At 34.3% G+C, this 18,925-nt stretch overlaps 1 protein-coding gene across 1 annotated transcript; it reads left to right on the top strand.

The window, feature by feature from the left end:
* Window positions 1-192: 192 nt before the first annotated feature.
* Window positions 193-18,534, top strand: LOC113079356 (ribonuclease inhibitor-like). Its single transcript, XM_026251606.1, has 10 exons — window positions 193-277; window positions 834-987; window positions 5,174-5,338; window positions 5,991-6,164; window positions 6,507-6,677; window positions 10,863-11,027; window positions 11,686-11,859; window positions 12,202-12,372; window positions 17,844-18,017; window positions 18,360-18,534. The coding sequence occupies exons 1-10, from the start codon at window positions 193-195 to the stop codon at window positions 18,532-18,534; spliced, it is 1,608 nt and encodes a 535-aa protein (XP_026107391.1).
* Window positions 18,535-18,925: the final 391 nt, after the last annotated feature.

Below are 18,925 nucleotides of genomic sequence, written 5' to 3' on the forward strand. Positions count from 1 at the left end.
AATGGTCCGTGTCTTTTGGTCATTTGATTTTCCACTTTAAAAAAAAAAAGATAAATTAGAAATTGTTTGGAATTTTTTTCGTTTTAAGAAACCTGAAAACAAAAATGTAGATTGGATTTTTTTGTATTTTTGTTATGGGTAAAAAATGAGATTATGCTTTAATATTTGTTTGAATGTGTGGATGGAGCTGAAATGCCCCTTTCATCCCTTCTGTACTGCACCGACAAGCGGCAACTGCGAGCTCAGTTCATCTTCAACAGGAGAGAAGCGGCAGACAGCAATTTATTAATCCTGCAGATTAAGAAAAATAATAAGATAATAATAATAACAATTCTGGGTAAAAGTCCATTATTACTGAAAGAACTGGATCTGAGTGAAGATAAATTAGGAGATCTGGATTGGGAGAAACTCTCTGCTCTTTTGATGGACTCTCACAGCAAACTGGAGAAAATAATGTGAGTGAACATGCTGTATACATTGAAACCTCTTTGTTTATTCATTATTAAAGATTGTCAGTCACATGTGATCAGATATGAAGAGTTTTTGATCTGATGTGTGTTGAATATGTGCTGAATAATAATAATCAAGCATGATGTAATAGTCAAGCTCGCACCAATCCAGTCTTGACACTAATAAAATCCAAGCATTTAATTTTATTCTTATCACATCTCTTTAATTTTATTCTTAACTCTTCATCAAACTTTCAGCATCTCCCATCAATAACAGTATGCAATATAACTGTAATAAATATACTTGAGGAAACACTGTCATGACTGTGCTGTTTTTATGTTCATAAATAACTGTGATGACTGAAATGCTGTTTTTGTGTTCAGAGGCTGAAAAGCTGCAGTTCAGACTGTTCTCTCCTCCAAAACCATGTTCTCTCCTGAAAGAGATGAACCTGAACAACAGTCATCTGCTGGATTCAGGAGTCAAAGAGATCTGTGAGGGACTGAAGAACCCTGTGTGTGAGCTGAAGATACTGAAGTGAGTACATTTCACCAGAGGCTGCACTCAACACCACAGCAATCACTGGAATATTAGAAATCTTTTAACTGTTCAGCTGCAGTGGTAAAAACATTTAAACAATACCATAATACTAATGATACCATATTGTTTTTGTTGTAGACAGTGGTTTTCATTCACTAACCTCACAAAAGTCATTGTTATACAATTGTACAATAATAAAGTAGCCATAACATTCGTTCACAATTATATTTTTTCCAAGGTCACGGATGTATTATATACAACCAAAGTAGGGTTAAAAATTAATGAGGGTTTTGCACAGAAATGGCATACCAAGTTCACAGTAGGGGGGCAAAATATTTAATTTAGACCTGCTGATGTTATATCAGATAACATTTTATGCGTGTTTCCTAAAAAGCATGTAGCATTTCAACCAATCACACAGATTTCTGTTGAGCATATGAATGTAGTGGAGAATCCAGAAGTGTTTAGATTAGACGGCTTCATTGATTAGAATTATTTTTTCAAGAGGACATAATGCACACTAGTCACCTATGACAGATAAAGTGTTTGTTTTTGTTCATGCTACTAAAATAACTAATTGATTAATTTACCTTTGCTTTATAATATGATTGTGCAGTGGATGAATGGATGGTTTTGAACCAAATTGTTACTTTCAATTCATGTTTTTATTTTTGTAGACTTTCAGACTGCAGTATCACTGAAGAAGGTTATAAAGCTCTGTCTTCAGCTCTGAGATCAAACCCTTCACACCTGATTGAGCTGGATCTCACAGGAAATGATCCTGGAGAATCAGGAGTGAAGCAGCTCAGTGATTTACTACAGGATGGACTCTGTTCATTAAAGACCATCAGGTGAAAAAAAAAACATTGTAAAATATTTAAATAGTCATCTGTATGGAAATATATAGTAGGGTCAAATGCACCATTATTGAATAGGAATGACATGAACTGGAATTAAAGGGGTCCTATTATACTCTTTTACAAATCTTGATTTTGTTTTGGGGGTGTACTAGAACAGGCTCTCATACAAGGTTGTTCAAAAACACATTCTTTTTCAAATAGTTTACATAATTACAACACCACTCTCCCCAGTATGGCATGAATGACTCGAATAGTTCCTGTATCAAATGAAGGCCCACCTTCTGGAATACAAAATGCGCTGTAATTGGTTAGCTGGGCCAGAGTGTGTTGTGATTGGCTCCACTCGTCTCCTGGTCAGAAAATGTCATGCTCCTTACCCGCCTGCGAGCTTTAGTATAAATATTGCGTCAAAATCAAATCAATTTGAGCGTGATTTGAACCCGAATGATTGAAACGAGTCTAAGGCCCGTGTACTTTTGTGTCCATTCCTTTCTCGTTGTTTTACCATGACGGAAAAACTAAAAATTATCGATAATTGTATTTTTAAATGCTACGCTGAAAACCAAAATTGAAATTAGAACCGTTCACACGGACGGGTACGTTTTGATCATTTAATTTTCTATTTAGAATTCAATTACAAGAATTAGAAAAATGGCTCATTTATTAATTTTTCCATTTAGTTTAACAAAGGAAAATTAGATTTTGGCTTGATTTCTAATTTTTTGTTTGAGGTTTACAAATTGATTTATGGCTTCAGTATTTCATTCACGCTTGTGGGTTGAGCTGAAATGCTCCTTTCATCTGATTGGTCGAATCGCTCCGCCTTCAGCATGGCCTTTCATTCTTTCAGGCAGAATGAGAGTCTTAAAAGAGTGATGTCTGAAACCACCACTTAATTAGCATAATTAAAAACCCAGAAATAATTTGTATTGTATGAATGTTGTCCCACTGATAAATACAGTGCAAATAGTTCTTTCTCCTTTGATAAAAGTGAAGTGGAAATACAAAATCAATAATACTGAACAGTTCTATGATGACATGTCTGTAACATTTACAACTCTTGTCTTCTAACTCAAAAGGCACTCGGTATGTGTGAGACATTAATAAGGTTAAATTTATTAAATAAATTAAAAAAATTAGTTTATTACATACTAAATTGATTGATGTTTCTATTCTTAGTCTTCTTTGTTGGGCTTGAGAAAGCTAACATGTATTTAAACATTATTATTATTTATTATGAGAGTAATTGACACAGACTAGAACTTCAATGTTTCAGACCTTCAGACTCGTCTGCTGTATAACTGGTCAGACTTACCTTCTCAAAAAATCCTTTTGACTTAAGTTACCTGAGCAATGAAGGCCTTAATACTTAATGTCCACTAGAGGAGACGACAGGTTTAAAAAGTCCAGACTACTCTTTTTCTGTTGACATCAGTTTAAATGACAAATAAACACATTAATGTAATGTGTAGTTTCATATGCCATATCAGCGTACAAGACTAAGCATCGCACTTCAAGCTGTACAATTATTTAAAACTTCCCATTCTGGCTTTTTCAACCTACCTCCAAATTTCTTTTAAGGTATAGTTTATTCACACTGGTTTATGCATTTCATTTTTGTCCTTTTGCAAATTTTAGTTTTCATAAGCTGTATATTTTAAGATGTAATAGGTGTTGATAAATCACATGCAATGAATGTAAAGAGCTTATTTCAGTACTCTCAGTCCTGCTTGTGGAGGGCCAGTGTCCTGCAAAGTTTAAGCTAAGCAAGGTCTTCAGGATCAGTAGCAATGTCCAAACAAGTGTGTTGTAACTGAACTCTGCAGAACATGGTTCTCCAGGTTCAGGACTGGGTTTTAAATCTATAAATGAATTTGTACAGTTGGGTGTCTGCATGCAGAGGTGTACAAGTACGAGAGGGGTAAATGTTACAGACAAATCATCATGGAACTATTCAGTCTATTATTGATTTTTATTTCTACTTCCCTTTATCAAACGAGACAGTTATCAAAGGAGACAGAACTATTTTCACTGTATTTATCAGTGGAACAATATTCACACAATACTATAATACAAATTATTTCTGGCTTTTTATTTAATTATGCTAATTAACAGTGAGTGGTGGTTTCAGACATTACTCTTATAAGACTCTTATTCTGCCTGAAAGAATGAAAGGCCGTAAGATCTGTGTACATTTTCGTTCATTCATTATTCTCTTTCAGAATAAAAGATTACATTTAAAAAAGGGTACAGCTTGGTTTTTTGTTTAAAAGAAAAAAAGCAGAAATGGCTGTATTTTGTTTTCCAAATGCATTGTTGTCATCAAATAGTGTTAGAAAATTGGACGAAAAAATAAAAAAAGGTCAGTGAATGGTCCGTGTATCTTTTGGTCATTTGATTTTCTACTTTAAAAAAAAAAGATAAATGAGAAATTGTTTGATTTTTTCCGTTTTAAGAAACTGAAAACAAAAATGTAGTTGGATTTTTTTTGTATTTTTGTTTATGGGTAAAAAATGAGATTATGCTTTAATATTTGTTTGAATGTGTGGATGGAGCTGAAATGCCCCTTTCATCCCTTCTGTACTGCACCGACAAGCGGCAACTGCGAGCTCAGTTCATCTTCAACAGGAGAGAAGCGGCAGACAGCAATTTATTAATCCTGCAGATTAAGAAAAATAATAAGATAATAATAATAACAATAATAATAATAAATTAATAAAATTTATAATATAATAAAAAATATATTTTCAGCCTGCTGCATGTTATTGACAAAGCAGACTTGACAACTTTATTCATAACCAATAAAATGCCATTTGAATTTTATTTTAGCCTGTGATCTACAACGACATGGAATAAAATATACTACTAATTTTTAGCCTACTTATTTTATTATAGGCATTTCAGAAAAAAAAAATAATGGGAAAAACCCAACCCCACATTTATAATAAAATTTATAATAAGTTAAGTTTCCCCTATTATTAGTCTACATTATTTTTTTTAATTATAGGTTATAGCCTACTTAGAATCATAAACTGAATTGACAAATTCCGTAGATAACAGTATGAATATAGTAATGGTGCGACATCAGGAAACACTGCACCTCTCGTTGGTTTCATATGTATTACATAGGCCTAAATATAAAATTATTATTATTTTCTTTTGTATTTAAATGGCTTATTTTAAAAGTAGACATGTCCAGCTAGACATGGTTCGTCTGATGCATGAGCCTGGTTCTTTTCTGACATTTCAGAAAGAAGTTTATGTAGACTGAGGTGGCAGAAAGCACATCCTGTTGAGTTTTGTAAGGTTTTAATGTTATTTAGGGTGTCTTACGACCAAACTAACATAGCTGAAGCTCTTTCCTCTGTTCTTGGGATGAGTGTGGATCAGTATCTGCCGATCGGAGAAGTGAAGCAGACTACACTCTACAAGATAAAGCTTCAGTTGCTGTTGTTTGTAATAGCAATTGAAAACATGTTAGGCTACCTGTGAGGTTTTTCTTAAATAGGCATAAAATAAAATTGTTCGGCTAAAAATCAGCATATTTCATGTCGTTGTAGATCATATAGGCCTACAGTAAAATTCAAATGTCATTGAATAAATTAATTTGTATGTATATATATATATATATATATATATATATATGTGTGTGTGTGTATGTGTGTGTGTCTTGTAAGCACCTCTAGCAAAGAATCCGCAGGATTTATAAACTCTGTCTGCCGCTTCTCTCTAGTTGAAGAAGAACTGAGCTTGCGGTTGCCGCTTGTCGGTGCAGTACAGAAGGGATGAAAGGGGCGTTTCAGTGCACTTTTTTAAATTTCATCTTACATTCCGAAATAGAATAATGAATGAACGAAAAAGTACACAGACCTCAAAACGAGTCGTTCATTGTAGCTTTTGTAAAGTGATTTCTGTTGAATATCTCCTTTTAAAGGGCACTTTGAGCTTTGTAACTTTGCAGGTATTTTTTATGCTCAAAAAAACAACATTACAGTCTAACTAAAGTTGAACATGTGAAAAAAGTATAATAGCACCTCTTTTAACTGCAGTTCAGAGAAATTCAACAGACACACAACAGAATTTGTGTCAAAAATAATGTAAAAATATTAATGATCTGAAATCCTTGTCTGCTTCCTGCAGGTTTTTGAAAAGTCCTGCTGCAGAGGAAGCGTGTGAGTATCTCACTGGAGTTCTGGGTAAAAGTCCATTATTACTGAAAGAACTGGATCTGAGTGAAGATAAATTAGGAGATCTGGATTGGGAGAAACTCTCTGCTCTTTTGATGGACTCTCACAGCAAACTGGAGAAAATAATGTGAGTGAACATGCTGTATACATTGAAACCTCTTTGTTTATTCATTATTAAAGATTGTCAGTCACATGTGATCAGATATGAAGAGTTTTTGATCTGATGTGTGTTGAATATGTGCTGAATAATAATAATCAAGCATGATGTAATAGTCAAGCTCGCACCAATCCAGTCTTGACACTTATCACAACACTCCATTTAATTTTATTCTTTCAGCATCTCTTCCATCACATAACTGCTCACAATCAAACTCCCTCCTTCAACCCCAACACTAACAGTATGCAATATAACTGTAATAAATATACTTGAGGAAAGCTGTCATGACTGAAATGCTGTTTTTGTGTTCAGGCTGAATAACTGTGAGCTGACAGAGAAAAGCTGTTCAGTTCTAGCTACTGTTCTCTCCTCCAAAACCATCCTGAAAGAGATGAACCTGAACAACAGTCATCTGCTGGATTCAGGAGTCAAAGAGATCTGTGAGGGACTGAAGAACCCTGTGTGTGAGCTGAAGATACTGAAGTGAGTACATTTCACCAGAGGCTGCACTCAACACCACAGCAATCACTGGAATATTAGAAATCTTTTAACTGTTCAGCTGCAGTGGTAAAAACAATTTAACAATACCATAATACTAATGATACCATATTGTTTTTGTTGTAGACAGTGGTTTTCATTCACTAACCTCACAAAAGTCATTGTTATACAATTGTACAATAATAAAGTAGCCATAACATTCGTTCACAATTATATTTTTTCCAAGGTCACGGATGTATTATATACAACCAAAGTAGGGTTAAAAATTAATGAGGGTTTTGCACAGAAATGGCATACCAAGTTCACAGTAGGGGGGCAAAATATTTAATTTAGACCTGCTGATGTTATATCAGATAACATTTTATGCGTGTTTCCTAAAAAGCATGTAGCATTTCAACCAATCACACAGATTTCTGTTGAGCATATGAATGTAGTGGAGAATCCAGAAGTGTTTAGATTAGACGGCTTCATTGATTAGAATTATTTTTTCAAGAGGACATAATGCACACTAGTCACCTATGACAGATAAAGTGTTTGTTTTTGTTCATGCTACTAAAATAACTAATTGATTAATTTACCTTTGCTTTATAATATGATTGTGCAGTGGATGAATGGATGGTTTTGAACCAAATTGTTACTTTCAATTCATGTTTTTATTTTTGTAGACTTTCAGACTGCAGTATCACTGAAGAAGGTTATAAAGCTCTGTCTTCAGCTCTGAGATCAAACCCTTCACACCTGATTGAGCTGGATCTCACAGGAAATGATCCTGGAGAATCAGGAGTGAAGCAGCTCAGTGATTTACTACAGGATGGACTCTGTTCATTAAAGACCATCAGGTGAAAAAAAAAACATTGTAAAATATTTAAATAGTCATCTGTATGGAAATATATAGTAGGGTCAAATGCACCATTATTGAATAGGAATGACATGAACTGGAATTAAAGGGGTCCTATTATACTCTTTTACAAATCTTGATTTTGTTTTGGGGGTGTACTAGAACAGGCTCTCATACAAGGTTGTTCAAAAACACATTCTTTTTCAAATAGTTTACATAATTACAACACCACTCTCCCCAGTATGGCATGAATGACTCGAATAGTTCCTGTATCAAATGAAGGCCCACCTTCTGGAATACAAAATGCGCTGTAATTGGTTAGCTGGGCCAGAGTGTGTTGTGATTGGCTCCACTCGTCTCCTGGTCAGAAAATGTCATGCTCCTTACCCGCCTGCGAGCTTTAGTATAAATATTGCGTCAAAATCAAATCAATTTGAGCGTGATTTGAACCCGAATGATTGAAACGAGTCTAAGGCCCGTGTACTTTTGTGTCCATTCCTTTCTCGTTGTTTTACCATGACGGAAAAACTAAAAATTATCGATAATTGTATTTTTAAATGCTACGCTGAAAACCAAAATTGAAATTAGAACCGTTCACACGGACGGGTACGTTTTGATCATTTAATTTTCTATTTAGAATTCAATTACAAGAATTAGAAAAATGGCTCATTTATTAATTTTTCCATTTAGTTTAACAAAGGAAAATTAGATTTTGGCTTGATTTCTAATTTTTTGTTTGAGGTTTACAAATTGATTTATGGCTTCAGTATTTCATTCACGCTTGTGGGTTGAGCTGAAATGCTCCTTTCATCTGATTGGTCGAATCGCTCCGCCTTCAGCATGGCCTTTCATTCTTTCAGGCAGAATGAGAGTCTTAAAAGAGTGATGTCTGAAACCACCACTTAATTAGCATAATTAAAAACCCAGAAATAATTTGTATTGTATGAATGTTGTCCCACTGATAAATACAGTGCAAATAGTTCTTTCTCCTTTGATAAAAGTGAAGTGGAAATACAAAATCAATAATACTGAACAGTTCTATGATGACATGTCTGTAACATTTACAACTCTTGTCTTCTAACTCAAAAGGCACTCGGTATGTGTGAGACATTAATAAGGTTAAATTTATTAAATAAATTAAAAAAATTAGTTTATTACATACTAAATTGATTGATGTTTCTATTCTTAGTCTTCTTTGTTGGGCTTGAGAAAGCTAACATGTATTTAAACATTATTATTATTTATTATGAGAGTAATTGACACAGACTAGAACTTCAATGTTTCAGACCTTCAGACTCGTCTGCTGTATAACTGGTCAGACTTACCTTCTCAAAAAATCCTTTTGACTTAAGTTACCTGAGCAATGAAGGCCTTAATACTTAATGTCCACTAGAGGAGACGACAGGTTTAAAAAGTCCAGACTACTCTTTTTCTGTTGACATCAGTTTAAATGACAAATAAACACATTAATGTAATGTGTAGTTTCATATGCCATATCAGCGTACAAGACTAAGCATCGCACTTCAAGCTGTACAATTATTTAAAACTTCCCATTCTGGCTTTTTCAACCTACCTCCAAATTTCTTTTAAGGTATAGTTTATTCACACTGGTTTATGCATTTCATTTTTGTCCTTTTGCAAATTTTAGTTTTCATAAGCTGTATATTTTAAGATGTAATAGGTGTTGATAAATCACATGCAATGAATGTAAAGAGCTTATTTCAGTACTCTCAGTCCTGCTTGTGGAGGGCCAGTGTCCTGCAAAGTTTAAGCTAAGCAAGGTCTTCAGGATCAGTAGCAATGTCCAAACAAGTGTGTTGTAACTGAACTCTGCAGAACATGGTTCTCCAGGTTCAGGACTGGGTTTTAAATCTATAAATGAATTTGTACAGTTGGGTGTCTGCATGCAGAGGTGTACAAGTACGAGAGGGGTAAATGTTACAGACAAATCATCATGGAACTATTCAGTCTATTATTGATTTTTATTTCTACTTCCCTTTATCAAACGAGACAGTTATCAAAGGAGACAGAACTATTTTCACTGTATTTATCAGTGGAACAATATTCACACAATACTATAATACAAATTATTTCTGGCTTTTATTTAATTATGCTAATTAACAGTGAGTGGTGGTTTCAGACATTACTCTTATAAGACTCTTATTCTGCCTGAAAGAATGAAAGGCCGTAAGATCTGTGTACATTTTCGTTCATTCATTATTCTCTTTCAGAATAAAAGATTACATTTAAAAAAGGGTACAGCTTGGTTTTTTGTTTAAAAGAAAAAAAGCAGAAATGGCTGTATTTTGTTTTCCAAATGCATTGTTGTCATCAAATAGTGTTAGAAAATTGGACGAAAAAATAAAAAAAGGTCAGTGAATGGTCCGTGTATCTTTTGGTCATTTGATTTTCTACTTTAAAAAAAAAAGATAAATGAGAAATTGTTTGATTTTTTCCGTTTTAAGAAACTGAAAACAAAAATGTAGTTGGATTTTTTTTGTATTTTTGTTTATGGGTAAAAAATGAGATTATGCTTTAATATTTGTTTGAATGTGTGGATGGAGCTGAAATGCCCCTTTCATCCCTTCTGTACTGCACCGACAAGCGGCAACTGCGAGCTCAGTTCATCTTCAACAGGAGAGAAGCGGCAGACAGCAATTTATTAATCCTGCAGATTAAGAAAAATAATAAGATAATAATAATAACAATAATAATAATAAATTAATAAAATTTATAATATAATAAAAAATATATTTTCAGCCTGCTGCATGTTATTGACAAAGCAGACTTGACAACTTTATTCATAACCAATAAAATGCCATTTGAATTTTATTTTAGCCTGTGATCTACAACGACATGGAATAAAATATACTACTAATTTTTAGCCTACTTATTTTATTATAGGCATTTCAGAAAAAAAAAATAATGGGAAAAACCCAACCCCACATTTATAATAAAATTTATAATAAGTTAAGTTTCCCCTATTATTAGTCTACATTATTTTTTTTAATTATAGGTTATAGCCTACTTAGAATCATAAACTGAATTGACAAATTCCGTAGATAACAGTATGAATATAGTAATGGTGCGACATCAGGAAACACTGCACCTCTCGTTGGTTTCATATGTATTACATAGGCCTAAATATAAAATTATTATTATTTTCTTTTGTATTTAAATGGCTTATTTTAAAAGTAGACATGTCCAGCTAGACATGGTTCGTCTGATGCATGAGCCTGGTTCTTTTCTGACATTTCAGAAAGAAGTTTATGTAGACTGAGGTGGCAGAAAGCACATCCTGTTGAGTTTTGTAAGGTTTTAATGTTATTTAGGGTGTCTTACGACCAAACTAACATAGCTGAAGCTCTTTCCTCTGTTCTTGGGATGAGTGTGGATCAGTATCTGCCGATCGGAGAAGTGAAGCAGACTACACTCTACAAGATAAAGCTTCAGTTGCTGTTGTTTGTAATAGCAATTGAAAACATGTTAGGCTACCTGTGAGGTTTTTCTTAAATAGGCATAAAATAAAATTGTTCGGCTAAAAATCAGCATATTTCATGTCGTTGTAGATCATATAGGCCTACAGTAAAATTCAAATGTCATTGAATAAATTAATTTGTATGTATATATATATATATATATATATATATATATATATATGTGTGTGTGTGTATGTGTGTGTGTCTTGTAAGCACCTCTAGCAAAGAATCCGCAGGATTTATAAACTCTGTCTGCCGCTTCTCTCTAGTTGAAGAAGAACTGAGCTTGCGGTTGCCGCTTGTCGGTGCAGTACAGAAGGGATGAAAGGGGCGTTTCAGTGCACTTTTTTAAATTTCATCTTACATTCCGAAATAGAATAATGAATGAACGAAAAAGTACACAGACCTCAAAACGAGTCGTTCATTGTAGCTTTTGTAAAGTGATTTCTGTTGAATATCTCCTTTTAAAGGGCACTTTGAGCTTTGTAACTTTGCAGGTATTTTTTATGCTCAAAAAAACAACATTACAGTCTAACTAAAGTTGAACATGTGAAAAAAGTATAATAGCACCTCTTTTAACTGCAGTTCAGAGAAATTCAACAGACACACAACAGAATTTGTGTCAAAAATAATGTAAAAATATTAATGATCTGAAATCCTTGTCTGCTTCCTGCAGGTTTTTGAAAAGTCCTGCTGCAGAGGAAGCGTGTGAGTATCTCACTGGAGTTCTGGGTAAAAGTCCATTATTACTGAAAGAACTGGATCTGAGTGAAGATAAATTAGGAGATCTGGATTGGGAGAAACTCTCTGCTCTTTTGATGGACTCTCACAGCAAACTGGAGAAAATAATGTGAGTGAACATGCTGTATACATTGAAACCTCTTTGTTTATTCATTATTAAAGATTGTCAGTCACATGTGATCAGATATGAAGAGTTTTTGATCTGATGTGTGTTGAATATGTGCTGAATAATAATAATCAAGCATGATGTAATAGTCAAGCTCGCACCAATCCAGTCTTGACACTTATCACAACACTCCATTTAATTTTATTCTTTCAGCATCTCTTCCATCACATAACTGCTCACAATCAAACTCCCTCCTTCAACCCCAACACTAACAGTATGCAATATAACTGTAATAAATATACTTGAGGAAAGCTGTCATGACTGAAATGCTGTTTTTGTGTTCAGGCTGAATAACTGTGAGCTGACAGAGAAAAGCTGTTCAGTTCTAGCTACTGTTCTCTCCTCCAAAACCATCCTGAAAGAGATGAACCTGAACAACAGTCATCTGCTGGATTCAGGAGTCAAAGAGATCTGTGAGGGACTGAAGAACCCTGTGTGTGAGCTGAAGATACTGAAGTGAGTACATTTCACCAGAGGCTGCACTCAACACCACAGCAATCACTGGAATATTAGAAATCTTTTAACTGTTCAGCTGCAGTGGTAAAAACAATTTAACAATACCATAATACTAATGATACCATATTGTTTTTGTTGTAGACAGTGGTTTTCATTCACTAACCTCACAAAAGTCATTGTTATACAATTGTACAATAATAAAGTAGCCATAACATTCGTTCACAATTATATTTTTTCCAAGGTCACGGATGTATTATATACAACCAAAGTAGGGTTAAAAATTAATGAGGGTTTTGCACAGAAATGGCATACCAAGTTCACAGTAGGGGGGCAAAATATTTAATTTAGACCTGCTGATGTTATATCAGATAACATTTTATGCGTGTTTCCTAAAAAGCATGTAGCATTTCAACCAATCACACAGATTTCTGTTGAGCATATGAATGTAGTGGAGAATCCAGAAGTGTTTAGATTAGACGGCTTCATTGATTAGAATTATTTTTTCAAGAGGACATAATGCACACTAGTCACCTATGACAGATAAAGTGTTTGTTTTTGTTCATGCTACTAAAATAACTAATTGATTAATTTACCTTTGCTTTATAATATGATTGTGCAGTGGATGAATGGATGGTTTTGAACCAAATTGTTACTTTCAATTCATGTTTTTATTTTTGTAGACTTTCAGACTGCAGTATCACTGAAGAAGGTTATAAAGCTCTGTCTTCAGCTCTGAGATCAAACCCTTCACACCTGATTGAGCTGGATCTCACAGGAAATGATCCTGGAGAATCAGGAGTGAAGCAGCTCAGTGATTTACTACAGGATGGACTCTGTTCATTAAAGACCATCAGGTGAAAAAAAAAACATTGTAAAATATTTAAATAGTCATCTGTATGGAAATATATAGTAGGGTCAAATGCACCATTATTGAATAGGAATGACATGAACTGGAATTAAAGGGGTCCTATTATACTCTTTTACAAATCTTGATTTTGTTTTGGGGTGTACTAGAACAGGCTCTCATACAAGGTTGTTCAAAAACACATTCTTTTTCAAATAGTTTACATAATTACAACACCACTCTCCCCAGTATGGCATGAATGACTCGAATAGTTCCTGTATCAAATGAAGGCCCACCTTCTGGAATACAAAATGCGCTGTAATTGGTTAGCTGGGCCAGAGTGTGTTGTGATTGGCTCCACTCGTCTCCTGGTCAGAAAATGTCATGCTCCTTACCCGCCTGCGAGCTTTAGTATAAATATTGCGTCAAAATCAAATCAATTTGAGCGTGATTTGAACCCGAATGATTGAAACGAGTCTAAGGCCCGTGTACTTTTGTGTCCATTCCTTTCTCGTTGTTTTACCATGACGGAAAAACTAAAAATTATCGATAATTGTATTTTTAAATGCTACGCTGAAAACCAAAAATTGAAATTAGAACCGTTCACACGGACGGGTACGTTTTGATCATTTAATTTTCTATTTAGAATTCAATTACAAGAATTAGAAAAATGGCTCATTTATTAATTTTTCCATTTAGTTTAACAAAGGAAAATTAGATTTTGGCTTGATTTCTAATTTTTTGTTTGAGGTTTACAAATTGATTTATGGCTTCAGTATTTCATTCACGCTTGTGGGTGGAGCTGAAATGCTCCTTTCATCTGATTGGTCGAATCGCTCCGCCTTCAGCATGGCCTTTCATTCTTTCAGGCAGAATGAGAGTCTTAAAAGAGTGATGTCTGAAACCACCACTTAATTAGCATAATTAAAAACCCAGAAATAATTTGTATTGTATGAATGTTGTCCCACTGATAAATACAGTGCAAATAGTTCTTTCTCCTTTGATAAAAGTGAAGTGGAAATACAAAATCAATAATACTGAACAGTTCTATGATGACATGTCTGTAACATTTACAACTCTTGTCTTCTAACTCAAAAGGCACTCGGTATGTGTGAGACATTAATAAGGTTAAATTTATTAAATAAATTAAAAAATTAGTTTATTACATACTAAATTGATTGATGTTTTCTTGGGATGGGAGAATAATTAGCCTGAATAATTTGTGAGCTAGTTTTATGCCTATTTTTTTCACATCTTCGTGGCACACCACAATGATTTCCGTCATCTCATGTGTTAATATTTTTTTAGTGTAACAATTTATGATTTGCAAAAATAACTGTTGCATCTGTGTAGATTACATGAGCAAAGTGTATGCGCGTTGTGCACGCTATACATTATGGCCAAGCATGCGCCCTTAAAATAGCATAATGAACAACGCGCAACGCGCCACTGACTTTAGACTAGGTTTTTTCTGGTCAGTGGCGCAATTGTTTAATGGAACAACAAAATAGCACCAGGGATCGTTTGCGCCGGAACACGCCTCCTTTTTTGCGCTGAACCGCCCAGGGAGCGCAAGTTCATTCACTAGTTTAGCGACGTGCTTCTGTGGAGGGAAAAGCGCGCTTTGCGCGGGTGCAAAATAGGAATGACACATGCGTCGGTGTACAAAGTCAATTGCGCTGGGTGCAAGATAGGCCCTTAGTCTTCTTTGTTGGGCTTGAGAAAGCTAACATGTATTTAAACATTATTATTATTTATTATGAGAGTAATTGACACAGACTAGAATTCAATGTTTCAGACCTTCAGACTCGTCTGCTGTATAACTGGTCAGACTTACCTTCTCAAAAAATCCTTTTGACTTAAGTTACCTGAGCAATGAAGGCCTTAATACTTAATGTCCACTAGAGGAGATGACAGGTTTAAAAAGTCCAGACTACTCTTTTTCTGTTGACATCAGTTTAAATGACAAATAAACACATTAATGTAATGTGTAGTTTCATATGCCATATCAGCGTACAAGACTAAGCATCGCACTTCAAGCTGTACAATTATTTAAAACTTCCCATTCTGGCTTTTTCAACCTACCTCCAAATTTCTTTTAAGGTATAGTTTATTCACACTGGTTTATGCATTTCATTTTTGTCCTTTTGCAAATTTTAGTTTTCATAAGCTGTATATTTTAAGATGTAATAGGTGTTGATAAATCACATGCAATGAATGTAAAGAGCTTATTTCAGTACTCTCAGTCCTGCTTGTGGAGGGCCAGTGTCCTGCAAAGTTTAAGCTAAGCAAGGTCTTCAGGATCAGTAGCAATGTCCAAACAAGTGTGTTGTAACTGAACTCTGCAGAACATGGTTCTCCAGGTTCAGGACTGGGTTTTAAATCTATAAATGAATTTGTACAGTTGGGTGTCTGCATGCAGAGGTGTACAAGTACGAGAGAGGTAAATGTTACAGACAAATCATCATGGAACTATTCAGTCTATTATTGATTTTTATTTCTACTTCCCTTTATCAAACGAGACAGTTATCAAAGGAGACAGAACTATTTTCACTGTATTTATCAGTGGAACAATATTCACACAATACTATAACACAAATTATTTCTGGCTTTTTATTTAATTATGCTAATTAACAGTGAGTGGTGGTTTCAGACATTACTCTTATAAGACTCTTATTCTGCCTGAAAGAATGAAAGGCCGTAAGATCTGTGTACATTTTCGTTCATTCATTATTCTCTTTCAGAATAAAAGATTACATTTAAAAAAGGGTACAGCTTGGTTTTTTGTTTAAAAGAAAAAAAAGCAGAAATGGCTGTATTTTGTTTTCCAAATGCATTGTTGTCATCAAATAGTGTTAGAAAATTGGACGAAAAAATAAAAAAAGGTCAGTGAATGGTCCGTGTATCTTTTGGTCATTTGATTTTCTACTTTAAAAAAAAAAGATAAATGAGAAATTGTTTGATTTTTTCCGTTTTAAGAAACTGAAAACAAAAATGTAGTTAGATTTTTTTTGTATTTTTGTTTATGGGTAAAAAATGAGATTATGCTTTAATATTTGTTTGAATGTGTGGATGGAGCTGAAATGCCCCTTTCATCCCTTCTGTACTGCACCGACAAGCGGCAACTGCGAGCTCAGTTCATCTTCAACAGGAGAGAAGCGGCAGACAGCAATTTATTAATCCTGCAGATTAAGAAAAATAATAAGATAATAATAATAACAATAATAATAATAAATTAATAAAATGTATAATATAATAAAAAATATATTTTCAGCCTGCTGCATGTTATTGACAAAGCAGACTTGACAACTTTATTCATAACCAATAAAATGCCATTTGAATTTTATTTTAGCCTGTGATCTACAACGACATGGAATAAAATATACTACTAATTTTTAGCCTACTTATTTATTATAGGCATTTCAGAAAAAAAAATAATGGGAAAAACCCAACCCCACATTTATAATAAAATTTATAATAAGTTAAGTTTCCCCTATTATTAGTCTACATTATTTTTTTTAATTATAGGTTATAGCCTACTTAGAATCATAAACTGAATTGACAAATTCCGTAGATAACAGTATGAATATAGTAATGGTGCGACATCAGGAAACACTGCACCTCTCGTTGGTTTCATATGTATTACATAGGCCTAAATATAAAATTATTATTATTTTCTTTTGTATTTAAATGGCTTATTTTAAAAGTAGACATGTCCAGCTAGACATGGTTCGTCTGATGCATGAGCCTGGTTCTTTTCTGACATTTCAGAAAGAAGTTTATGTAGACTGAGGTGGCAGAAAGCACATCCTGTTGAGTTTTGTTAGGTTTTAATGTTATTTAGGGTGTCTTACGACCAAACTAACATAGCTGAAGCTCTTTCATCTGTTCTTGGGATGAGTGTGGATCAGTATCTGCCGATCAGAGAAGTAAAGCAGACTACACTCTACAAGATAAAGCTTCAGTTGCTGTTGTTTGTAATAGCAATTGAAAACATGTTAGGCTACCTGTGAGGTTTTTCTTAAATAGGCATAAAATAAAATTGTTCGGCTAAAAATCAGCATATTTCATGTCGTTGTAGATCATATAGGCCTACAGTAAAATTCAAATGTCATTGAATAAATTAATTTGTATGTATATATATATATATGTGTGTGTGTGTGTGTCTTGTAAGCACCTCTAGCAAAGAATCCGCAGGATTTAATAAACTCTGTCTGCCGCTTCTCTCTAGTTGAAGAAGAACTGAGCTTGCAGTTGCCGCTTGTCGGTGCAGTACAGAAGGGATGAAAGGGGCGTTTCAGTGCACTTTTTAAAATGTCATCTTACATTCCGAAATAGAATAATGAATGAACGTGAAACCTCAAAACGAGTCGTTCATTGTAGCTTTTGTAAAGTGATTTCTGTTGAATATCTCCTTTTGAAGGGCACTTTGAGCTTTGTAACTTTGCAGGTATTTTTTATGCTAAAAAAAACAACATTACAGTCTAACTAAAGTTGAACATGTGAAAAAAGTATAATAGCACCTCTTTTAACCGCAGTTCAGAGAAATTCAACAGACACAACAGAATTTGTGTCAAAAATAATGTAAAAATATTAATGATCTGAAATCCTTGTCTGCGTCCTGCAGGTTTTTGAAAAGTCCTGCTGCAGAGGAAGCGTGTGAGTATCTCACTGGAGTTCTGGGTAAAAGTCCATTATTACTGAAAGAACTGGATCTGAGTGAAGATAAATTAGGAGATCTGGATTGGGAGAAACTCTCTGCTCTTTTGATGGACTCTCACAGCAAACTGGAGAAAATAATGTGAGTGAACATGATGTATACATTGAAACCTCTTTGTTTATTCATTATTAAAGATTGTCAGTCACATGTGATCAGATATGAAGAGTTTTTGATCTGATGTGTGTTGAATATGTGCTGAATAATAATAATCAAGCATGGTGTAATAGTCAAGCTCGCACCAATCCAGTCTTGACACTTATCACAACACTCCATTTAATTATATTCTTTCAGCATCTCTTCCATCACATAACTGCTCACAATCAAACTCCCTCCTTCAACCCCAACACTAACAGGATGCAATATAACTGTAATAAATATACTTGAGGAAAGCTGTCATGACTGAAATGCTGTTTTTGTGTTCAGGCTGAATAACTGTGAGCTGACAGAGAAAAGCTGTTCAGTTCTAGCTACTGTTCTCTCCTCCAAAACCATCCTGAAAGAGATGAACCTGAACAACAGTCATCTGCTGGATTCAGGAGTCAAAGAGATCTGTGAGGGACTGAAGAACCCTGTGTGTGAGCTGAAGATACTGAAGTGAGTACATTTCACCAGCAGCTGCACTCAACACCACAGCAATCACTGGAATATTAGAAATCTTTTAACTGTTCAGCTGCAGTGGTAAAAACAATTTAACAATACCATAATACTAATGATACCATATTGTTTTTGTTGTAGACAGTGGTTTTCATTCACTAACCTCATGTAGAAACACATAAGTCATTATTGACTTTACAACAATAATAAAAGAACAAACACTTCAAATTTGATTCGTTCAAATAACTGATTCATTCAGGAGTTAAGTAAATGGTTCTTTATGAATGGTTAATTGAATCATTAGGTTTGTTCAATTTGAAGTGGATGATCACCATCAGATCGACTGGTGTGTGACATCAAAGAACCATGAGAACTTAAGATTTTTTTGTCCGCTG

Source organism: Carassius auratus, unplaced genomic scaffold, assembly GCF_003368295.1.
Source record: "Carassius auratus strain Wakin unplaced genomic scaffold, ASM336829v1 scaf_tig00027763, whole genome shotgun sequence".
Taxonomy (NCBI): Eukaryota; Metazoa; Chordata; class Actinopteri; order Cypriniformes; family Cyprinidae; genus Carassius; species Carassius auratus.